Source organism: Vanacampus margaritifer, chromosome 20 (assembly GCF_051991255.1).
Source record: "Vanacampus margaritifer isolate UIUO_Vmar chromosome 20, RoL_Vmar_1.0, whole genome shotgun sequence".
Taxonomy (NCBI): Eukaryota; Metazoa; Chordata; class Actinopteri; order Syngnathiformes; family Syngnathidae; genus Vanacampus; species Vanacampus margaritifer.
The window spans coordinates 16,684,681-16,700,603 of record NC_135451.1 but is presented as its reverse complement, the minus strand read 5'-3'; the positions used below and the strand labels follow the sequence as shown (position 1 = coordinate 16,700,603).

Here is a 15,923-nt window from a genome sequence, read left to right as displayed (position 1 = left end):
ATATATATATATATATATATGTGTAGATTTATCTAATGTAATATAATTTTGAAGTTTTATTTCTATCCCATATCCTTGATATCCAGTTTTAAACATTTAAAACCATTTCCAATACAAACGACTGAAGACAGTTGAGAACAAAGTAAAGAAATAAAAAAAAAAAGTAGCTTAACCGTACTAAAGTACATAGAGTGCAAGGAGTAGTTTTTAACCTGGATTTAAAAGTGTTTACTGACATCACTTTGTTGTTAGCTAAATGCTGCTTCACCATGTTTGCTTTAAGAACTGTGCTCCACTGACCTCCAGTGATTTACAGATCAATTGCATAACTTTAAAATCTATTCTAGACTACAGACGACTGGGACCACCAGTGCATAAAGTCTTTCTGGTCTGATTTAAAATATATATATATATATATATATATATTTAAATGTATTTATTTATTGGTTGAGGTCAGAATCTGAGTCGCAGTGATCTGATTGAACTGCAGCTCTTTTGAGAGGGAGTCCAGTCAAGAGACAGACCGCAGTCCATACCAGTTGGTGGCGGTAATACGCTACAAGCCATTTGCCAACCGCCTAAAAACAAGAGAAGAAGATAAAGCAGCAGCAGAAGAAGAGCGCGCATTCGGCCATTTTCCGTCACATTTAGGCGAAATAGCAGCGAAAAAGCGATTTTGGCGTCTATTTGTGTCAATAAATAGGGCCTCAAAGCATCGAGTGTCATAATTGTGATTTGTGTGTGTGTGTGTTTGTGTATATAAGTAGTTGCTTTAAATCGCTGCAGCACTAGGGAGGACGTCTCGGCAGAGGCAGGTAGGTGCGTCAAATGCTAGTTAGCATTAGCTAGCGCACCTCTTCATAAATGTGATGCCAGAGCTTTGAATTTTATTTTAGGGCTTTGCTGAAAATGTAAGTATCTTTAATCCCATTTAGAGTGCTCACTGAAGGTAATGTGTGAAAAAAAAAAGTTTTAAGAGGGTTTACTTTTATTAGCTTCGATGCTAACTGCTGGTAATTGCGCTACAAGCAGCCCCTGTCAACACCACGTGACTGCCAGCAACATTCATGCCTTTCGCTTTAGGACGAATAACTCCAAATTTTAGATGCTACAATTTGCATATTTTAAACTTTAAACAATTGAGAATTTCCCCTCAAACCTCCAGCCAAGGCAGTATGTCAAATAAAAGAAGCGTGTTCGTGTTGACCTTGTTCTGACTGGAGCTTTTCTTGTTCTTCAAAGGCAGCCGGAATGTCCAGACAGATGTCTCCTCCGTCGCCACAAAGCAGGTAGTTGCAATGACAACCCACAAGTCCCATTTGTTAGCTCCCCCAGTATTTGCCTTTGCTATCACAACAATGTCGGATTTTTGCGGTATTTATAAGAGATTTTTTTTGTTGTTGAATGAATTATTTCACAATTCCTTACTCTTTCCTCTGCTCCACTTGGTGGCATCTTTCACATACCGCGTCTGAGATTAATTACACGTTCAGTTTGGTTAGAACAGCAGCAAACCATCAATTACTCTTCCAATTAATTTTTTTAAGTTACTTGATTAATTCTATACTGTACATATAAAGTTTCCATCCCTTTATTCAAATGCAGAAATTTATTTAAATCGACACTGTAGAAATGTTACAATCATGTTCATTATTGTTTTTTGGCCGTTTTAAATTGAACAAGATCATTAACTGATTGTTGGATTATAAAAATAGTTGACTAATTTAATGATTCATTAGTTGAGTAATTGATTAATTGTTGCACCTCTGAACTTGACTAATTTTATTTGACAATATTGACACACTCAAATTAATGCTAGCTAAATTCTGGTAAACATATGACGATGGCAAATACAGCTCAGACACAAAATGACGGTCCGTGGTCATTAAAAGTCATCCCTGTTCAAATGCTAGTTTTTAAGTCTCAAGTCAATTTCTCATCATAAGCCCTCATATACAAGTAACAGGTCAACATGCCTCTATAACTTTTAGAAAAGTATTTGTCAGTAGTTGTTTTTCATTTGTGCTTTACTCCAGCATTGTATGAGTACAGAAAGGTATAACTACACTCTTGCAGAACATCAGAATTTTTCTTTGCAATATGAGAATTGGGTGGAAAATTGGAGTGATTTCAATTGCAAGATGGTGCATCATTCTCAGAGATTGCTTGACTTTGAATGAGTTGTTGCTATCGTGACGGCCCAATTTTTTGGAGGCACTCACTGGTATATGTTCCAAATCCATCACTTATTGTGACTGTTCTGCTATCTAGGAGATTCACATGGGACGAACACGGACCTTACAGAGCTTCAGCAGGACATTATGGAAGTGACTGGAGGCCCACTGCCAGAGATGAAGATCGCAGGTTTGGTGAGGACATGTTCCCAGAAGGTCAGAGGAGATCCCCTCCTTCTCCTTCCCAGGGTCATTTTTGGCATCAGCGAGATCAGGAGGGAAGCTTTCGGCGGCGGCCGTCACCTCGGCACGATTTGAAGGACCGCCAGGTCCCGAGAAGCTCCCCCCAGCGAGATGGCGGATCCAATGCAGACAGACAACAACGAGGCTTCAGAGAAGACCTCCACCAGAGTTTTAACAGCAGTGGAAGGTCGCCATGTTCACCTCCGAGGTTCCAGAGGGAAAAATTGCCGCTGTCCACTAACAGTCTCTCAGAGCATTCACAGGGAGCGTCGGGCTGGAGGCGGGACGCCGAATGGCGGGGCCAAGGGCGGTTCCGAGACGTCAGCCCCAGTGTTAGATCCGAGGAGCAAAGAGGAAGCAGAAGGGATAAGAACACCGAAGATCTGAACAGAAGCAGGCAAAGAGAAGATATTCAGCCCATCTTAAAGCGGCTGAGAAGAGAATCGGACAACCACCATCACAGCGGGTACATTTACAGCTAAATCACACTTGAGAGGCACAGAAACTTCCGATATTCTCTTCTTTCCTTCTGCTTACTTTCTCTTGCTGATGTTGACGTGTCCTCTCGCTGTCGCAGGTTTAAGCGGGACAACAAGGATTTTGGGGATCAGCGCCACTCATCTGCCAAGGATGACGGAGACTTCCGCAGGGATCCCCCTGGCACAAATGCTCTCGGCCCGGGAACGCTTCGCTTCAATGAACATGGTCAGCGATTCCAAGACAACCGGAAGGGACCGCGGCTGAAACACTCGGATAATGGTGGACAGCGTGAGATTGACGTGAGACACAGACGCGCTGGTCAAACGAGCTCCTCACAGGAACAATTACGGACTTCAAATAGAATGTCGGATGTCCGAGAAGATTCCAGAAAACGCCACAACCCGGACAATTGGAGGGACGGCTCGGAACACAAGAGGAGCCCCCCGCCGCAAGAACGGACCAACTTGACCAGATTTGACAGACAAGGTGCTGCCACAAACCAGAGAGGGAGCGGCGGTTCCCATCCGGCCAGAGGTAGGTTCAGCCACGACCCGGTTGGAAAGAACGGGAACCGGACAAACTTTCAGCAGTCCTCTCGGAGCCACCAGAACGTTCCTCGTGAGGAGCCCAGAGCGGGATACAGATCCCAAAGGGACACTTGTTACTCCAATGCCGAGGAAGAAGAGGCGGAGCCCGGCTGGACGAGAGAAGAAGACGACGAGAGGCGCCTGGAGCATGTCCAGCCTGCCAGTCTGGACCGACGCTGGCACCGGGATGAACCCGACGTGGAGCGGCCCAGGACGCGCGTTTGGGAGGAACCCGACTCCAAAAGCATGACCGTGGTAACGGAGGAAACGCTCACCATCAAAGTGGACATGAGCCGGTCCGCCCCGCGCACAAGGTAAAGTATTCCTATTGGTCCTCGGAGCTCAGGGTCAAAGTGGACAAAACGAGCGGGAAGAGGAAAAAATGGCAGTTAGGGAAAGTTTGTACTGGCAAGTGTATAAGTTAGGGTGAGTGACTTTGACATCCGGAAGGTTCTTCAGGAGGATACAAGGTTGAGCAGAATTGGAACGAAAACATCTCAGCACATTTTTGATTTTTGAAATGTCCTCAGGAGAGAAAAAATGGAAGTAAACATGACAAGGCCCGTTCTGATGTTTGATATACGGTAAGTTCGCCAGACAAAAAACAATTGGAATGTCAACGCCTCATCACATGTGACCTCATCTCAAGCTTCTTCCAGTGACATCACTGGAAGATTTGGAATTCCATGGAAGTCTTTTGCTTCCTGTTGCCACCACAGAGAAGATGCAGCGGGATGGATCTCTTTTGTCTCCTGCAACTTTGATTTCGGATGCGCTCACCTCGGAAACCACCACCAGGACGACGTGGATGCACATTCAAGAAAGGATCATTGACAAGACACAAGGAATCAAGCGGAAGGCCAATATTAAGAAGAAGAGGCGACGAAGGCGATGACCAACTTCCGGGAGGAAGTTAAATTCACACATCGGAGGTGAAGATTGGCGGAATCCTCGTCGAAGCTCTCACCGAGCAAAACGTCTCAACGCATCTTTTATTCATCCGTTGGCTATCTCATTTCCAGAACGTTCTTTCTCGGAGCGAAGGAATTGATTGAGCAGAAAATATCTAAAAAGCTTTCTGTGAATGTGGCAAAAAGCAGGAAGCGTTCGCTTGGATTGCTTCAAAGAGGAAGCTGAAAAAGTGCGGTCATGCGATGGCACAAGACCGATGATGGCGTTAAGCGGCGTGGAGAAACATTTCGTGATCATTAACAACATGAACACGTTGTGTTGGATGTTAAGTCCATCCAACACAACGTGTGCAAAGGAACATTCCAAGTTACGCAGTCATGGACTTCCTTCTGTCCAAACATGGAAAGGATTGAAGATTCGGAGCTACACTATTCTTCATTTATAGGAACAATTACCACAATGGACGTCCTTCCGTTCACATGATGCTAACGTCCATCAAGTGTATTCTTCATATCACGCAATTGTAGCAAAATCATGGACGTCCTTCTAAACTGAAAACAAAAGTAAAACAGCTGGACTCAAGATGGATGCCGATGAACATGATGCCCATTTAAAGGAACAGTAACACAAGCAAACCTGTTGCCGCCAAGGAACATCTCGTCTTCATTTAAAGGAACAGACTTCCATCCAAACGCTGGCCAACGTGTTGGACTTGACATGGATGCTAATGAACGAATGAATCCACAGCTTGTCTTCATTTTAAGGAACAAAAGCTCAGCAATGGACGTTCTTCCATCCAAACCCGGATGTAAACACATTGGACCGCGTGCTAATGGAAGATCAGAGTCGTCTCGATTGATCACGAGCATTCGTTCTTCAACTCGACTTCAGCAAAGAAAATATGAAACGTCGTCTTTCAGCCGCAAACGTCAACCTCAGGAGGCAGCACGGCGTTTTTGGTCCGCACGTTACTCTCACTAAGAGTGTACAAGATGGTGACATGCCAGGTGACAAAAGGAGGAAGTGACATCATCGCCGTCAAACACCAAAAGTGTCACTCAGTACTGAAGATAAGAGGCAAGCTCAGACTGCCATCAAGCATGAACCTCGAGGTGGACAAAAGTGACATCATTGCTGTAAAACTCCAGATTCTTACCGAACGAGTGAAGATGTGACGTGAGCTCAAACTGTCAATCACATGCAATTGTCAGGAAGTGCCGACATCGCCACAAAACTTTCAGAGGGATGAAGATGGGACATGAGGTTACGTCGTCAATCAGATGGGACCATCAGGAGGCAAGAAAAAAAAAAAACAGGAAGTGACATCATTACTTGAAGTCAGTCAGATGTAGCCATCAAGAGGCGGGACAAAAGAGAAAGTGACATCGTCGCTTTAAATACAGAAGTTATTTTTAGAGTGAGTTTGGATTGTCAGTTCAGATGTAACCATCAGGAGGCGGGACAAGAGGAAGAAGTGACATCAACGCCGTTTTCAAGTCTGTTGAAGATGCGAGACAATAGCAGGAAGTGACATCATTGCCATGAAATAGTCCCGTCATTTGTTGGCCAAGGGATGTTTCTCACGCGTCAAAAGGAGAAAAGTGGTCAAGGCAAATCGTAATCACGGTGGAAAACTGGAGGCCGGCCTGTCTCGTCACTTCCTGTGGACACGCGTGGCATCACGTGGGGCATCCATTTTGCGTGGCGTAGCATCAGTCTTGCCAACTTGGTTTATTTGAGCGATATTCCGATTTTAGTGTGCACGTAAGTACGTAGTTCATGTAAGAGGTCCAACTTTTAAGCGGGTAAGTCATTTTGATTCTTTTGTTCTGTGATTTACATCAGAATTCTTTATTTATCGTTGGAAGTTGAACCTTATCAGTGATCCTCTGCCCCAGTCCAACACAATCTCAGTCATTCATTTTCTTTAGTGCCAGTTCTTACTTGGCCGGAGCCAATCCCTGCTGACTTGAGGGCTGATGGGCGGGGCTACACCTTGGACTGCTTGGACGGCATGAATAGTCAGACCAGTCCCAGCCACGTCTAAGAACAAGTTGGTCGCCACAAGATCTCTCTGCCCCAGTTCGGAATGTTGGGAGGGAGCTGGCGAAAAGCAAGAAAGCGAAGAAAGCAAAACGCCACACGGGCAGGCAGCTCACAAACTGGATCCAAACCCTCAACCTCAAAACTGTGCTCGGCCTCGTTGCAGTATAACCCTAACAAATAAACAACCTACGGACGATTACGTTTGTGAAAGTACACTAAAAGCGTGACGACGCCGCGGTCCGTGTATTGTATGTTGCCACTTGGCAACCTTAAGTGGAGCGTTTCTGTCACGTCTTAGTTTTAGGATCCATGAAAAAAAAAAAAAAAAAAAACGAAGTTAACGGCTCATCTTCCTCTTCTTCCTGGCAGCTCGCTGTGCTACTCTGCAGAACGCCAGCTTTCGATGGACCTGGTCAACGTGAGTCGCCAGCGTCTGGGCTTCGTGCCGGACGCAAGAGTGCCCGACGGCGACGGCGGGGGAACATTTGCACAGGAGATCATCACCCTGGTGCACAGTGTCAAAGGTCAGAATGCCGTCTGGCCTCTGCGAGTCACAGGCCACTTCTTACTGTGTTTGTGTGTGTTTTTTTTTTTTTTTGCAGAGCTGTACTTTCAAGGCAACGGCATCATGTTGAACAAACGTTTTTCTGTGCCGCAACAAGAGGAGGGGGTGGGGCTGACCCTGGACCAGAGGTTCTCATCTAACCAGTACGTCAAACCGATATGATGATGTCATCTTTTATACAATCGAGTCAAAGCAAATACGCCCCCAAGGCAGTACAACAGGATGAAATCCAAAGTTGGGCAGAATAATTTTCTGAAATCAATCCAAAATTGTGCGTGTCATCGATGTACGAATGTTGTCATGACAAACTTGTGACCTTCTTCAGCATGAACATGACGCCGTCGCCCGACAACATCCAGCCGCTCTTCCCGGGTTTAACCGGCACGCAGGTGAAGTCGACTTCCTGCTATCTCGCGGTGACGCCGGCGCACGTCGGGTTGACCCTCTGCCGCCATTTTCTTTTCTTTCCAGCTGTCGCACGGGCCCGGTGACCTGAGACACGACCTCGAGAGGCGGCGGCAGAAGCGTCTGGAGGGCGTGACCATCACTATCCCGGGAACTGGACAGCCGGCCCCCGCCAAGATCTGGTACGGCGGCGGCGGTGGCGATGCGATGTTTCCAGACGACCGGGACTACAGGCGGGACGGCAACGCGGTGAGTGCGAAAGCGCACGTGACCTGCCTGGCGAGGTACGAGATCGGGCGACATTGACCCTGGTCTGTCTGTGTGCTAAGGGTCCCAGGCAAGGTGGTCAGTACAGGATGAATGCCGGCCCCACGTCGAGGTTCAAGAGCCGGCAGCCCGTCAGGATGCAGAACCGCCACAACAATGACGAGGGTAATCTCCAAATAACATCCGTCCATATGTCCTCTGTAGTGCTTGCTAAAGGTCAGAGGTGAGCGGTAGACTACCCCCGCAAGAGGCGAGGTACACCCGAGATGGGTCGCCAGCAATTGGCAGGGAAGATATAGATCAACACATTTTGGAAGGTGATTTAACTAATTCAAACCCAAAAACACGTAAATACGTTTTTTACTACTTTGTCCTTCCCGCCCAAAAACGTGTTTACATGTTTTTTTATGCAAGAGCATTCAGAAGGCTTTGATGCAGCTTCTGACCTGAAGCAATGGTAGTTATTACAAAAAATGGCCAACAGGTGGAAGCAGAGACTAAGAGATCAACCAGGGCCATGTTGCAACTTACCGCCTTGTTGCTCTGCACTGTGTTTTTTTGAATGCACGTATGCATAATACAGTGACGTTAAAAAGGCTGCGTAGCGATCTGCCAATTTGCGTAAAGGACTTTTCGACTGGGAAACGGACTACGCATGCGCGAACACACGTCGCTACGCGGACATGACAAAAGTGGCGGTGTGCCTTCAGGAGGATCATTTTTGCCTGCAGGCCAGACGAAGTAATGAGTCATTTTTAATTGAAGTATGAAAATCACCAAATGTTGTCACTATATACCTGAAATAAAAGCAATAATTCAAAAAAAAAACAAAAACATTCATTTCATCCTGGGACAGGCAGTGCTTACCTTGCCTAGCCTGACCGGACTGCCGGGAACTCCTTTTTTTTTTTTGTCAAAAAAAATTGCATAATCGCGTTGATCCCCTTTTGGGATGTTCCCGCCTGCAGCTCAACACGTCTTTTTTAGATGTCTTTTTCTGCCCGGCTTGTGTAACGACCGCGCCGGCCGCTTTGACCTAAGACCCAGTGACTGCATCCTTAGCGCTCATCCAATCTCGTTTGCTCTTCTGGCTCAGCCACGCCCACGCGGCTAAAAAATCCTCCGCCGTTGTCGTGATCCGCATTAGAGCCGCCGTCTCTTGACTTAACCTCAATTTCTTCTTCTTTCCTTTTGTGTGTGTGTGTGTGTGTGTGTGTGTGTGTGTGTGTGCGCGTGCGTGCGCGTCCCGTCCCCGCAGGTCCCAGCTGGTGACGCCGCCCGCCGAAAGACGAGCAGTCCCGAAGTTTCATTCATCCTTCCCCTGCAGCTCTTTCCAATCGTCTGCCCTTAAAAGTGAGTCCATGTGTCAAGCAATGTTCTCCATGTGGTCTTGTTTTGGTTTGTAGCGGTTCTTAAGGCAGCCATTTTGAGCCGTTATTCCATATTCCACTAGTGCAAGGATGTCTTAATAGTGAAGACCAGAATGAAATGCTCACATGGTTCTTTTTGTTTTCTGTATGCGACTCATGGAGCAATGAGAAATTAGCAGATTGACTTTATTTACTTATGTTATGACAATAAAATAAAATAAAAATCATCATTGTGTGTTTGTAAACATCAATATGAAACACAAGAAGTATCAAAGGCACAAAGTAAAACCTGCAGTTGGCCACGTGAGAGTAGATGTGTACACACACAATAATAATAATCAGGCCTAATTTGACCTCAATCCCGATGGAAATCCAGATTATCCGATGTCTCCAAAAATGATCCCGAGTGACTATCTTGTCATTGGGTGTGATTTTTTTTTTACCTCCGTCTTAAAGCCGTTTCACATTTCTTCGAGCAAATCCTTCGGGCTCACCACGATTGCATCGTGACAGGTAGCCAATCAGGAAGCTCGATGCAGTTGTTGCCGGGCACAAATAGACTAAATGACCTTTCACTCGTGTAGCACTTTTCTACCTTGCAGGTACTCGAAAGCACTTCAACGCTGTCGGTTCACATTCACCTTCCGATGGCGCAGCAGCAAACAGCTTGTCGATTGTTTGTGTGACGCGTTTTGTGTAGCTCCGCCCACAGTGCCGCCAAGCACGTCCAATCAGAGGCGAGAGTCGCACGACAGCGGCCGGAACGCCACCTCCGTGTTCTCCTCCATGATGATGTCAAAGCGGCACATCAGCGGCCTGGGCGGGATCAGGAAAAGCATGTTAACGACGGGAACACGCGTATGATCATTTCAGCCCGTCTGCGGCGCGTTATATTAGCATCAGGACCGTCGGAAAAATAACAAGTTGAAATAAAAATTTAAATAAGTCTGGTCCGACCTTTGCGGGTGCTCCAGCGGCGTCAGTCGTATTCGCAGCAGTCGGATCTTGTAGCGAGGCCCGATCACGTTGCCCGTGTTGATGCGCAGGGAGATCTTGTGCACGTGCGGCAGGTCCTCGTCGAACTGGGCCAGGAGGCGCGTGGACGTGAACTGCTCGAAGCGAAGAGGCTTGCTGGAGCACAAGAGACCAACAAGACACAATGAGCAGTTGCAACACGTTTTGTGGAGTCGTTTGTTGTCTGACTTGCAGGTAGGAGTTCGAAGGCTTCACATTTTCAGGCAATTCTAAATTGTCTGGGGGCGCGTTCAAGCACATCCTGGGTGGACAAGTGGTTTTCGTGGAGTAAAAAATGTGGCCAAAATCCAATAGCAAGTCTATGGGAAACTGGCCAGATACTTTTTTGCCCCGCATGTTCACCAATTAGACGTTGCGTTCATTTAGTTTATTAAATCATTGCTTTATTCATTTATTGTATATATATAAATTGTTTAAGTTTTCAAGTGTCTGTTTTTAAATAACTGGCTTGATTATAATTAACACAATGAATTTACCTTCGCAATTTACTTGAAAACCAATTTTAAAAACTGCAATAAATTAACTGAATGATTTTTTTCTTATTAAATTTGTTAATTAAAATTAAGACACCAATAAAAATGTTTATAAAAAAATTAATATATTTTGTTAAATACTACAATGTAAATCATTCTGTTATTTTATTTTATAATTAAGCCAATTAGTTTTCAAGTGTCTTATTAAATAATTTAAAAATACAATTCAATAAATAATAACTGTTAACTCAATTATAATTAAGCTGGTTATTTAATGACAGACATTCTAAAACCTTTTTTTTTTCTTTTCCAATGACGCAATGATTTAATGAGCTAAATAAATGCAATTAGACTTGATAAAAATTGTTGACACACTTGGCCACCCAAGATGAAATTGACGCTCCCCCCATAAGGTTTACAATTGCCTGTAGATGCCATAAGATGGTGACAAAGTACTACTTTTATATTTGATAAGGTTTTGGCCTGAACAACAACAACAACGGTGGGAAAATTGCAGAATCTTACAGCAAATAATGGACGAAAGCATTTGGTGAGGAGACAAAACTCACTGGTCAATGCGGGCCTCGGTGACGTTCCTGCCACTGTGCAGGCGGATGAAGACCACCCCCCAGCGGAGGTACTGGTTCCACGTCACCATGTCCACCCTGTAATTCAGCTCTGGGACGCACAACATCAACAAAGTGCAGGGTGGAAGGTTAGGATACACTTAAATCAATTACAGTGAACGCCCCAGACAAAATGCGCTCCATCATTTTCAAGTTCAACTCGTCACAGATGTTTTTGTGGTGAGGCAATAGCATTTCTTTGGCGCCCTCTTGTGGCAAATTAAGGAACTACGTTTCCGTGAGCTGAGGAGCCTCATCTGGCAATGTTAGTTGATCTTTTAATATTACAATTTATCTGAAAATAAGACATATCCTGCCCTCTGAATAAAAGAAAGGCAGCCATACTTACTCCTGTAGGGGTGCGAGGCCGTAGTGCTGAAGAATGCTTTAGTCTGTCCAAGTCGCAGAAGACTTTCCCGCCACTGGATGACATCATAGCCTACAAATGAGAGCACGAAACATCAACCAGTCAAATCAAAAAGTCAAACTTTGCCAAGGCAAAATTTGTCACAAACATGGAAGTTGAACAAAGATGCGTTGTTTGTTTTCAATCAATCCTAATCAATCACTGAAGGTGTGTTGGTGGCGTTCTCACCGAGCTGCGGACAGGAAGCGGGTTTGAAGGCCTCGCACCGCAGGCAGCGTCCGTCCAGGAAGTCGGCGTAGGACGCGCACGGGTACGCCGGCAGGCTGCACGTGCCGTTGAGGGCGCAAAGGTACAGGAGCATCGAACGCTGGTGGTCGCACACGAAGTAAGACTTTCCTGTTGTGGGGGGGAGGCGGGGCTTGCTGAACATCAGCGACACACAAGCGTTTGTGAGCGTGTGCGCACTTACCGGCAAAGATGGTTTTGGGGCAGCCGGGCTGGTCGGCCCCCCCATTGGCGTAGAAGTCAATGTGACCGTGGGCCCCCCGCAGGCCAAATGCTGTAACGCACACAAATGAGCCGACATGAGATTTTTGCGCTAACTGAATAATTTTTCCCCTAAAATTTGCTAAATCGCAAATTAACTTTTAACATTGTTGTATTCTTCTTCATGGTTTTAAATATGTCGCTGTAACGCTGAATTGATAACACGGTAAAAAGTAGAATAAACTCTTTTTTTGATGTACAATTGTTGCTGTAGCGTTAGCATGTTAGCACGTTGAGGCTCACAGTCCATGTCGGTGTGCAGCACGTCCACAAACATGGCGTCCGACGGGTCCAGCCTCTCGTCCGGCGTGGCGCTGGTGAAGAGAGGCCCGGCCGGGTCCAAACCTGAACGCACAAAAGGAAGCGCCGTAGGTTTCACGTACAAGATGTGGCAGATGTTGAGGAACTTCTCTCGTAATCGCAGATAGCGGAGGTGGGCCTCGGGTTTCGGTCATGTTACCTGTGATGCGTCCGATCTTTCCCTTCAGGTTGGCACCCACAAAGCCGGCGAGATGCGCACCCAGACTGACGCCGATGAGGTGCATGGAGTCCAGCGAGGCTCCTCCTTCCTGAGGAGAAAATCAGAAATGAATCTGTGTCCTTTGAGGCTTACTTCTGAGACCAACAATTTTATGCAGGACTCAGAAGACGACACTTTCAACATTATGCTTGACTCAAGGCAAGGCATGCATGTATTTTTACTCGTCACAATCTGAACAAAGTAAGTTGTTTTTTTTTGTCTCGTCAGACCACAAGACATGGTTCCAGTATTCCGTCTAATGAAATATCTGAGAGGGTGTAACTCACTTTTGTGAGATTCCGTTTGCCAAGAAATCTCACCTGCAAGCTCCTGATGAACCCCGTCAGGTTGTGTGCCGCCTCCCTGGTGTAAGCCACGGCGGTCAGGTAGTTGAGGTTGGCGGCCCCCCGGTTCCAGTCCACCACGATGACGTTGAGGTCCCGCTGCTCGGCCAGCAGGCGCACCAGGTGGTCGATCCACACGGGCGGCGCTCCGGTGGGCCGGTAGCCGTGGATGACGAAGGCGGTGGGCCGCGAGAGGTTGAAGAGCGGCTCGGATGCGAAGTGATGGTGGTGCAGCTCGCGCCCGCACGCCGGGTTGGTGCGAGTGTACAGCAGCAGCCGCACGTACAGGCTGGTGCCCAGGAAGCAGTGAGACAGGTTCAGGTCCGTGAAGTTGTCGCACGAGTCGCCGTCTTCCTCCAAGCCTGAAACGGAAACCTCGTTCTCATGCTGGATGCAATGAAAAGAGCAGGGGCCCCACAATTGACCCCTGTGGAACACCACAAGTTCCGTTATATATGAATTCATATTGCGCATATTTGTCTGACCTTTTTTTCGTGGCAGAGTCAGTATGACGGAATTACAATAATAAAGAAATCACATGGCGTACCATTACAAAAAAAAAAATTATATATATATTATTTAAATTTTTTTTGTTTGTTTTAAAGAAAGTGTGTCTTGACCTCTGCAGACCTCCTAAGACTGACTCACCAAACCCTTGCCATTTAATTGAACCCAGGTTAAGAACAAGCAACCTGACCAAGTCCAGGGGGTTGTGAATCCTGACTGTGGCGATCTGGTCTAGAAAGTTCCGCAGGGCTTTGATCCAGTTTTGTGGAGCAGGTCGTTTAACGGCGTTTCATGGGACACAGCGGAAGAAGTGGAGTGCGACAGTGGCCTCAATTGGATCAGGCTGCTATAAACAAAACGCAGCCGCAACTCGAACTCGCAAGAGGTAATTATAGCTGTCAATCACGAGAAGAGGGCGGGACAGCAACTGAAAACCACTACAGTGTGTGTTTTCTTCAAGCAACAAGCCTTTGGGTTAGAGAGCTAAACCTAACCTCATATCTATATATATACCTTATATCTGTTTTTAAAGTCAAAAGTACCTGAAAATGCTACTTTAGTCCAGTTCCAAACTTTGTTGACTTCATTTCCCTTCACTGGTTACGACATCGCAAATCAGATTGAGTTAGTTGTATAGTAGTTAACTGGCATCTTGTAGAAGGTTTGGACGGATGATGATGTTTATGTCAGCATTTTCGTTGATCATGATTTCATCATCATCATCATCATCATCATCGTTTTCAAAAGCCGATCTTACCTTGGCAGAGCAGCACAAGTCCCAGCACAAGACTCAGTCGTCTGCAGGCCAGCATCGTTCCACGCGCGGCGGCGTCTCCGAGTCCCGACCAATGACGGAATCCAAAGGAGGCTCCGAGGATTTGATCCCAAGGGGGAAGAGCCCAAGGTGAGAGTGGCAGCAAGGCCGACCAATCACGCGCTTTGTTTGCGTGGCAGCCGCTCGAGTGACTTTTGCACAGTAGAGTAGATACGAGCGGTGGAAACGAGGCTTACATTTAAAACCCTACCCTGATACCCAACCCTAGTTGGAAAACTTGCATTTATTTTGAACCCTTGTTTGAAGCCTTTGAAACCCTAAACCTAATTTTACACCCTAATTTGAAACCCTACTTTGTATGGCAGCCTCAAAGTGTCATAATTAAATAAAAACGAGTTTCATTAAAATTAGGTATTAGTAGTATTATAAAACGTGTTCATGCTATTCTTTAATATATGACATATTTTATTATGATTGAATATTTCATAATGATTATTTTAACAATGTCATACTTAAATTTTTTTTTTTTTTAAAAAATACTTATTTTCCATGATTTTATAAGATAAGAAAACGTTTTTTTTATTTTTATTTTTTTATTTTTTACAATGTGAGTTTTTGTCTCACAATGTCCTTTTCCACAACGGCTTTTTTTTTATTTCATAATGGCGTTTTTGATCAGAATAACTTGGTCTTGTCAATCAAATCACATGGGGCGGAGCCAGTTACGCGATTGGCTGAGTCCGTTTATACAGACATGAGCAACAGCACTTGCAGTATCGATTCCCGCGTGGAGATGTTTATGGCCTGATTTCAGAAAGAATGGCTGCACTCCAAGAAGCAGCAAATCGTTTGGAATCGGATAATAACTTAAAAGGCCTTCACCTGAGAGAGGATTGCAGCAGCATGAGGTCGTGTCACTGTCTGGAAGATTAATTAAATATCTAAATAGAGAACTAAGAGGAGTTCGAACCAAAAACAATCAAACAAACACGACGTAAGGTGTCTTACAACAACAAAATCAGCCTTTTCATGGTCGTTTTCAAAAATAAAAATCGTCATGGTCATTTAAAAAAACAAACAAACAAACGCCTTGCTATATACATGGTCGTTTAAAAAAACTTTTTTTTTTTTATATATAAAAGCTTTACTACTATTCGTGATCATTAACATAAACAAAAAAATAATCAGCCTTACTATATAAATTATTTTAAAAAAAGAATATGCGGTTTGTGTCAAATCTGTTGACCCCTCTTGGGGCCCCTGCTGGCTGAGGGGCCCCAAGCAATTGCCCTGCCTTGCCTAATGGCAAACTATGCCACTAAACAAAAATGTACTATCCATCCATCCATCCATCCCTTGTGCGTGTTTGAACAACGTTGTTCATTGCGATGACCCACACTTGAACCTTGGACGCGGCTCAGCCTGCACGCAGATGGCGGCGGGCCTTGCAGACACAAACACAAAGCAGACGCACAGATTGGGTCCACGATGTCCCGATGTCAAGCGACTTCCCTCGGGACATCCTGCTGGAAAATGTCCAGTGGCGACTTCCTGCTGCAACAAGGTTCATAATAATTTTTATAATAATGGCGGCCACACAAAATGTTCCCACTTATTTTGTGTACATTTTCATTTTGGGGTGTACACACTTTTGTTGCCTGCTATTTAAAAATTGACGGCA

The 15,923-nt window shown here is 45.4% G+C and overlaps 2 protein-coding genes across 4 annotated transcripts; one reads left to right on the top strand and one right to left on the bottom strand.

The window, feature by feature from the left end:
• The first annotated feature begins 596 nt into the window (after positions 1-596).
• On the top strand, positions 597-12,464 carry LOC144040329 (uncharacterized). 3 transcript variants are annotated; one of them, XR_013289697.1, is made up of 13 exons: positions 597-815; positions 1,243-1,289; positions 2,272-2,883; positions 2,995-3,798; positions 6,812-6,966; positions 7,045-7,150; positions 7,333-7,396; positions 7,479-7,661; positions 7,742-7,844; positions 8,938-9,032; positions 10,096-10,258; positions 11,033-11,272; positions 11,758-12,464. XR_013289697.1 is itself a non-coding variant. In XM_077554443.1 (10 exons), exons 2-10 carry the CDS (start codon positions 1,252-1,254, stop codon positions 8,949-8,951), a joined length of 2,079 nt encoding a protein of 692 aa, XP_077410569.1. In that variant the 5' UTR covers positions 597-819; positions 1,243-1,251; the 3' UTR covers positions 8,952-9,276. The 3 variants fall into 3 exon arrangements, 1 of the variants encoding a protein (XP_077410569.1); XR_013289696.1 differs by lacking the exon at positions 11,758-12,464 and having other exon boundaries at positions 8,938-10,258; positions 11,033-11,664; XM_077554443.1 differs by lacking the exons at positions 10,096-10,258; positions 11,033-11,272; positions 11,758-12,464 and having other exon boundaries at positions 597-819; positions 8,938-9,276.
• Positions 9,222-14,377, bottom strand: lipib (lipase, member Ib). The gene is made up of 10 exons (XM_077554448.1): positions 14,225-14,377; positions 12,937-13,322; positions 12,557-12,665; positions 12,340-12,441; positions 12,020-12,109; positions 11,779-11,946; positions 11,533-11,622; positions 11,127-11,235; positions 10,007-10,180; positions 9,222-9,865 (listed from the first exon to the last, which is right to left on the bottom strand). The coding sequence occupies exons 1-10, from the start codon at positions 14,277-14,279 to the stop codon at positions 9,781-9,783; spliced, it is 1,368 nt and encodes a 455-aa protein (XP_077410574.1). The 5' UTR covers positions 14,280-14,377; the 3' UTR covers positions 9,222-9,780.
• Between the last annotated feature and the right edge of the window lie 1,546 nt (positions 14,378-15,923).